Genomic DNA, 8,218 nt, shown 5'->3' with positions numbered 1-8,218 from the left:
ACCCAACTGCTCCTCAGCCCCAGCCACAGCAGCATCACACTGGAAGATATTTGCAGCCAGACACCCCAAAAGCGAGATTCCCCAGGCAGCCCCACGTCTGCACGGTGCCCTGGGCGAGCGCTGCCCCACAGCAGACCCTGCTCTGTGCTACACGTGAAGCTCCCTGGTGTCACCAGTGGCACAGCCCCTGCTGCCGTGGCCGCACCGCTTCCCAGGACCACTCTGTCCTGTGTGACAAACCCCTGGGCGCTCATGGAAGCCCTTTGGGGGCTTTGGCTCGGGCCCCAGGAGCAGGCAGGCTCGCTCCCAGGCAGTGACAGTATTTTCTCTGCAGCAATCACCCAAAGACCCAAAAATGTGGGGAACCTTCAGCGAGGTGCAGCCAGCCCTGCCTGCCTCCGGGTGGATGTCCCTTGCCGGGAGGTGCTCGAGCTCCTGGTGGTGTCATTCTGCTCAGCCAAACACCGCACTGTGGCAGTGGGAAATGAGGCTTCTGCAAGCTCCTCTCTTTAGGTCCTGGCTGCTGCTTGATCCTGGGGAGATGTGAACCCAGCTGGGTGCAAAAGCTGCTGCGCTCACCCTTCTGCCCATTTCAAGGCCCTTCCCCTGCCATGCACTGGCCCAGCTTGTCAAAGAAATGAAGGTCAGAGACACATGAGGAGGCTTTTGCTTTGCCCCGTAGAGGACTTTATTTGTCAAGAACACACACCACGGTTTTGGCTTTCCTTTCTCAGCTGAATCCCATTGATTTCCACGGTTGTGACCTTCTGTCCCAGCAGCACATCTCCCGTTGCATCCCATGGCTCTGTCCTACAGCCGATCCCCGCTGTGGGACCCGCAGTTTCCCGGCCGCGGGGAGGCTCTGCCCTCCGCTCCATTCACTCACCACCCCCCCACTGCAGGAGGAGGTTTTTTAGGTGGCTCACCTGCAGAACCAGGTCTTTTAAACCCCCTCCACTCCATGAGGAGGAAAAAACCCCCAAACTCTTGTGAAAGGTACACATGTATTCTGCCACAGTCCTGTCGGCTCAGCTCAGCATCATCTTTTTAAGTACACGATCATTTTGCTGAATCCAGTAACGCAACCACATCCACTCCCCTCCTCAGCCTCTTGCAAGAAAATGGGGTTTTACACCCCTGTGGGTATTTCAGACTTTTGCACAGGAGTAGCTGGGCAAGGACCGTGCCTCCTCCTCCTCCTCCCCTGCTTGTGCTGTGCTAGGCAGAGAAAAGGCTGCCAGAAACAGAGAAATAATAAAAACAGACACAGACAAAGCCAGTGCTGGGATATTCTGTTTCAGAGCAATGACAGAAAGTGGAGATGAGGATAAAAGGAATCAACTATGGTTATTGATACTGTCGTCTTTGAATTAACGTGGCTGTGCTCCGTCAGCATGTCCCAGGCTTCCTCAGTGGCTCCGACCTCCCTTCTCCAACAGCCCCAGCAGCTCCCTCACGCTGACTCACCCGCCTCAGGACTTCACCCCTACAAATATTTGCCCAGCCTTATCAGAGCCGCCCTTCTCCATCACCGTGCCGAGCTCCTTACAGCTATCGCCTTAATCAGCCACCGACCTTTCAGCGTTATTGCTCCGTTGCTTTGAATTCCTTCCAAAGAACCAACACATCCGCTAGCGAGATGCCAAATTCCCAGTGTCACCTCACTAGCACCCTACCAGGAGCCTATGGATGTAAAAAAAAAATAAATCATGCACACGTCAGCGCTTTGAAACACCAAGATATGAAGGAGGCAGAGTAACCTGCAGCAGCTCAGGAGACCTTGTCCTCGCTTCTGCGCTCGCTTGCTGGGTGACCCTGGGCAGTTTAGTCCCCTTGAGGGGTCCCAGTTTCCTTTTTTTATCAAATGAAGATGCAAACCCAGCTGCTTTTGCAAAATATTTTGCAGTGTGCTGAGGGACAGTGTTGTGTTGAGGCTCATTGTTATGGTCAGGCACTTTCTGAAGGTATCGGGAGATCTACCTAGGGCTGATCAAGAGAGATGCGTTCCACCAGGACAAGTAATTCATCACCTGGGAGGGCAACGCAGGAGTCTACGGGCACTGTCTGCAGATGTGGCTGGGATGGGGAATCAGCCAGATGATGCTGGGTTTTCCTGCTCCAGGGAATATTAAAGGCCAAATTACCTGCGCGTCTCAGACTTGGCTGTATTCAGTGTCTCACCCTGCGTTTTCTGCATCCTAAGACAAATTTTTGGGGGAATGACCCTCAAAGAGTGGCAAGGGGAGGTGAATCAGCCTTTTCCCAATTTGGTTTCCCTAGAAAGTAGAAAAAGCCTGAAAATGCTACCCCCTATTGGTAAGCCGACGGTGGGGGGTGCTGTCCTGATCCGAAGCCCAGGTTTTATCCATAGGGCTGGGAGTGGGGATAGAAGGAGCAGAAATGCAGAGGCGTCTCCAGGGAAGAGACCCCATGCAGACCCACTTACAGCAGCTTTGCGTGAGTGGCCTTGCACCGGCCATGAGAACCAGGCTGCGCTGGGGATGGGGTACAAAATCAGACCCGTTTTTGTGGAGTTCAGGTGAACTCAAAAGCAAAGCAAAAGCCAGGTGTTTCGCGTCTTGGACAGATGCTTTGATCCCTCCTGCTCCAGCTCCTTCGCCCTGGGACTCAGGCAGTACTTGGAGAAGCTGTTGGGTGCGTTGCTGCCTTGGTCTCATAGAGCAAAAGAATACAACTGAAATAAGAAGAAAAAGAGAAAAAATAAAGAAAAAAAAAGAAAAAATAAAAATAAAAAATACAAAGAAAAAAAAAAGGAAAAAAAAAAGAAAAAAAAAAGTCAAAAAGCCCCCCAAAGGCTTTTAGGATTTGAAAACACATATGGGATTGTAAGCTGGTTTTTGGAGCACATCTGGAGGGGACAGGCTGTACCTCTGGCCCCCCAGGCAGATCCCAGCTCCCCAGACGCTTGCAGTGGACCAAATGCCCCGGGGGTCTCAGCGGAAGTCGGGATGCACACAGATTTGCAAATCTTGCACAGGTTTTCAAGCCTTCCCTCGCACGCTGCTCAGATACATTCAGAGATCTCCATTCCTCCTGCTTGTAGGGGATATCGTTAAAATTCAATAAAAATCCTGCTCTTCTCCCCTGTGCTCCACTGTTGTCCCACCCAAGACACTCAAACCCTGCACAGACTGCAAGCCAGAAGTTATTCTGCTCCAAATTTTCCTAACAATTTGCTGTGTGACCTCAAGCAAAACCATTTTCTCCACATAGATTCATAGAATGTTTTGGGTTGGAAGGGACCCCTAGAGGTCATCTAGTCCAACCCCCCTGCAGGGAGCAGGGAACATGCTACAGGCTGCACTGGTGCTCAAGAGGGACAGGACCTTCCCTTGCATGGGCACTGCACACGATACGTGACCCTCAGGTGGGACCTTGGGCGGTCTCAGCACAGGAAAGATGCAACAAGAGAGAAGGGCTGAATCCTGAACCAGACCTCGTGCTCTGAACGGACTGAAAAATGCAAAACTGCCATGGTCCTCCCTTCTGCAGTGCTCTCCAGCTGCCAATAATCTTTCTCAATTTTTTGGGGAGTCCTTGGCGCTGTCAGAAGTGTCACAACACCACACCCCCAAGAAGGAGATGCACGCAGTGGATTTCCCCCCCTGCCCCGGTAGGGAATGAAGGCGGTTCTCCAGTTATCCAAAGAAATTAAAAGTTCCTTCCTTGTGTACCAACACACCTTGGATTTTTCTTCAGCTCAGTGCAAGCCTTGGGAGTAGGAACTTTGAGGTACACTCAGCAACTATTATTATTATTATTGTTATTATTGTTGTTATTATTATTATTATTATTATTATTATTAATTTTTTTTTTCCTACAAGTGCTACAGCCTGGGACGTGTGCCAGACCGTTGACACCAATCCAACCCATTTCCATGCCCACACCTACCTCAGGTGGCACCAAGGACACTCGCTGGGAGCGCGTGTAAGGTTTAACAAGGGTTAATTCTAAAGGGGAGCCCCAAGCCAACAGTTTTGCACATCAACAAGAGCAACATCCCTCTGTTAAAAAAACCTGGAAGGCATCAATCACTGCTAGGGGTTGGGTTTTGTAACCCTCAACTTAAATTATGAGATTTTGCTGCCTGTTGGACTCCAGGAACTGTAATCTCCATGCTGGATCCACACTGCGAAGGCAAATGTGCAAACAGCTCCCTACTCTGACCGAGCATCTGTGAAGGCTGTGTGGAAAACAAACACAGAGGCAGCCAATTTCCTCCAGCATCCCAATCGGGGCTAAACTAAATCTGGATTCCCACCAGCTCTCGCAGGCCATTGCCCACTGTGGCGGTCAAGCCAAGCTGCCTCCCGTGGCTCTCCGCTAGCCAGCCTGCCAGGTGGGGGGCTGCTCTCAGGGTGGGGGTCTCCCGGTCACTAGGCACACGGCACACACCATCTTGGAATTTGTAAGGTTTTTTTGCTAAGTTTTTATTTTAATTCAAGGACTTTGCTTCATACAAAATGTAATTGTAGAAACAACTGCAGGATTCAAAGTTTGGCTGATAAATATTACTCAGGCAGCAAACTAGGCAATCACAGAACTTTTTTTTTCTTTTTTTTTCCCCCTTTTTTTTTGGGTAAAGTTCCGCTTGTGTTGCATGGTTGGAACTTTTATAATTTTTAACACTGTTTTTTTAAATATAAAGTTTTGCAACAAACCCCCAATTTATATCAAATATAATTAAAAATTAACAACTGATGAATACATTGTATCAAAAAAGTACGAAGATAAACATTTTTCCATGCACATACTTTTTATATATATGTATATATGTATATATTTTACATGCAAACATTACTTATTCAAAGTACAGCCACTACGAGACTGGTTCTGGATGCAGAAAACTGATCGGTGCAATTCAAGTTTGGCAACTCACTATGAGGATTCTTGGAGATATCATGTATGCATTGAAGAGACAGCAGAGAGGCTGTAAAAAAAAAAAAAAAGGTAGGAAAAGGGTTATGAACAATTGTGGTCAGGCGTGTCTGCCACCGTCATCGACCCCTGCGAGGCGAGTGGAGGATTAGACGACTTGAGATTCTTCTTCATGTTCTGCCTAAGGATTGGGGTGACCCAAGGCCGCTGTCGGGCTGTGCGCTTCCAGATGGTTGTGTTAGTGCAGGGCCGTGGGGCGGAGGATCTACAACGGTGGAGGAAGGGGGAAGGCAAGAGTGGAGAAAAAGGCAAAATTATTCCATACAGAAGGACATCTCTCCTGCTTCCTGGTGCGGGTACAATGTTTGCATGCACTGTCAGAGAGATCGCTTTTTCCCTCTCCTTTACTTCCTGGAGTAAAATAGTAATGTTTTCTTTAAAATTTCAAATAAAGCGTTTGTGCCTTCATATAAGGAAAAAAAATGTATAAAACGTTTGGTCACAATCATGCTGAAGCCTGAAACAGGAATATCCAGCAGATAAAGCTACAGAATGGATGAAGGTCTTTCTGACTCTTGGTGGTTTGGATGTGTTTCCGAACGTGTCGTCTTGTTGCATAGCCCTCCAATGGCAACTCACAGCCATCCCCTACCACGGACCTCGGGCTGCCACGCTTCCTTTATTCAAAGTGCACATAAATACAGAGACAGAGATACAGACAGGAGTTACCCTTTAGCAGAATCCAGGGATGAGATTGGCCAGAGATTAGTATTTAGTAACAGAACAAAAAAGAAACACCCACATAAAGGAAATGCAACCAGGTTGGATTTCCTCAGAAGAGCTACAGGAGATGTGAAGAACCACCCTACAGCAGACTGCTCCCCACCAAAGGCGGAAAGATTTTTGCTGAGAGCACGAGAGACCTCCTGAGCATTTTGGTAGCATCCGATACCCTCCAACCACCCCAGCAAAAAAACGAATCACCGGGGTCCCGCGGGATCTCTACCTGTCCGAAGCCATCACTTAGAGAAGTTTCACAGTTCTGGGGCTTGGTAGATCCTCAGAAAAAATTCATCTACCCAACACTCTCCTCTTTTCCATCAGCATTTTTAGCGATGCGCTCATCTGGCACCTCCCACCCTTCCTCCCTGAACCTTCTGTCAGTGCACTATGTGTCCTCCAGCTGCCCCGTGCCCCAGATTGGCTCTGCAATGCTTCGCCAGACCCACGGATCTAAGGTCCTGCCCAGGCTTCTTTCCCAGCGCTCCCTCCCCGCCAGCGCATCGCGTTGGCCCCTTTTCCAGGCTCCAAGTGCAGGAATCCAGATGTGCACAAAGGAAAGAAATCGTCCAATGTAAGAGTCATTGCAAGAGCACAGAAATCTCATCCCTGAGAATCAGAATTCGAGGTTTTGCTTATTTCTTTTTTCTTTAATAAACCTTCTCTTAACAGGCAATAAAAACAAGACCCTCTCCAAGTGCCCTCGACACAAGTTGCGCACCGTGGAACGTGGCCAGAGCTCTCGCATCCCGGCTGTGACTCACCATGCAGTGAGAAAGATGCTGCCTCCCCTGCAGGAGTAGCCCTGCAGACACCGTACTTTTCCACCTGCATCTCTCCTGCAGGACCTAAGCACTACTTGATGAGAGAAGGCCGGCTTTGTTTGCTGCAATCACTCCCCTCCCACCAATAAAAGTATATTATAAATAAATAAATATATAAATAAAAGAGAAAGGCCAACAAAACCCAAACTAACCCCAAAGCATGTTTGCCTTCCCCACTGTAAGCTTCCAACCTGGTATTCTAACACACTGTCCAGTAAATGTGACGCGGGGTGTTGGGTGCTCCGCGGAACCTCCGAGACGAGCAGCTCCTCCCGGCGCTGCCCTCCCTCCCCTCCTGCCCCTCCCCACACTCGCCCAAGGCTTGATGCATCGAAGCAAGAGGTTGCATCGTCGCTGTGAAAGATTTCAAAGGTTAGGCACTTAGTAGTGAACAACTGGAGCATTCGGTAGAAACGGTGGGACCTGGAATGACAATTGGACTGATTCTCTACATAAAGAGTATTTTTTTCTTTTTTTTCTTTTTTTTTTACTGTACAATTTACAAAAATGCACACAATGAAAAGTTAAAGTTCTATCTAATAGCTTGATATAAAACCAATAACATTTCTTCTTTTCACCCCTATGCTTTTTCCTCTTTTTTTTTTTTTTCTGGTTGGGTTTTTTTTTTTTTTAGTTGTTTTTTGCTAAATCAAGCTTATATTGTAAACAAGACAAAACAGTGAGGGTGTGTTGCAGTCGACAGGAGAGAGGGACAGAAAGAAAAGTCTCAGCAGCAAGGAAACAGTCCTTACAAATTAGTTCTCTTGTGGCTTTATCATGTGTCAGTGTGAAGGACCTGACGTGGTGAGTAAAAGAAAAGAGATCCACAGGGCAGCGGTGTCAGAGCAGAGCCCCGCTGCCCCAGCACTGGGGCAGCTCGGGGGTGTGGCACCGGCTCTGCCGACACGGATTGCTGTGGCTGAACATCAAGTCCCGCTGGACCGTCCTTTGTTCTGGTCTGTCTCTCCCCTCTCCCAGTTTCTTGGGTAGATCTCTTCCTCCTTAGCGCTGAACGAGATAAAACGCAGATGCGATCTTTGTTCACGGGTGTCCATTTGCAACCCTTGACTCCCACCCTAACCGGGGGAAAAAAAATAATTATAATAAGAAATTAAGAAATAGCCCAACAAAAAATGTGCCAATCTTGAAAGGGATCAACAGTCTGCTTTTTCCGCCGCCAAAGGTGAGGACCGCTCTTTTCTCAGCTTCTCGTGTGTCTCGCAGATCTGGCGTCTGGTACGTGCCTTTGAACTAGACCAGGCAGTAGGGAGGCGGGCGAGAGGTGCGCTCCCCCCACTACCTTCCCCCTAAGGAGGGATCCTTCTTCCTCGGTTTGTCTAGTGAAAATAAAAATAAAAATCAAAAAAAAAAATAGAAAAAGAGGAGAGAGGATGCAGGAGCGTCTCTGGACCCGGGGGCAGAGCAGTTCTCGCTGCTGGGGCTGCCCCGCGGGCCCCCTCCGGCCCCGGGCACCGCGTGTGTTGGAACACACAGCCCTCCAGATGATAAAACTCATCGATTTTAAACACGCCACCTTGAAGGGTTTCGCCATGCCGCTAGCACCAGTCATCCTCATCGGCTTCGTGGTAGTAACTACGTCCTCTGGTGCCAGTCCCAGGGCCTGTGTTGAGACCCAGCGTGTAATGGTAGCCGTTGGGCACCCTGCGGATTTGGTGAGACTGGGAGGTCAAGGAGGAGATGTAAGAAGTCCTTGA

General features: G+C 49.0%; 2 protein-coding genes across 2 annotated transcripts in view; both read right to left on the bottom strand.

The window, feature by feature from the left end:
* The window catches only part of LOC118452021 (collagen alpha-1(I) chain-like), a 121,337-nt gene extending 113,282 nt beyond the window's left edge, over positions 1–8,055 (bottom strand). Inside the window, exon 1 of the mRNA XM_035891881.1 lies at positions 8,031–8,055. Within this exon, the coding sequence (XP_035747774.1) occupies positions 8,031–8,055 (25 nt within the window). The remainder of the gene's footprint in view (positions 1–8,030) is intronic.
* A 4-nt stretch (positions 8,056–8,059) lies between these two features.
* CACNA1B (calcium voltage-gated channel subunit alpha1 B) overlaps positions 8,060–8,218 on the bottom strand; it is a 304,713-nt gene continuing 304,554 nt past the window's right edge. Inside the window, exon 52 of the mRNA XM_035891880.1 lies at positions 8,060–8,213. Coding sequence (XP_035747773.1) covers positions 8,060–8,213 — 154 coding nt within the window. The remainder of the gene's footprint in view (positions 8,214–8,218) is intronic.

Source organism: Egretta garzetta, unplaced genomic scaffold, assembly GCF_000687185.1.
Source record: "Egretta garzetta isolate BGI_Z169 unplaced genomic scaffold, ASM68718v1 scaffold143, whole genome shotgun sequence".
Taxonomy (NCBI): domain Eukaryota; kingdom Metazoa; phylum Chordata; class Aves; order Pelecaniformes; family Ardeidae; genus Egretta; species Egretta garzetta.
The sequence above is the reverse complement of the archived record's forward strand: the minus strand, read 5'-3'. Positions and strand labels throughout refer to the sequence as shown.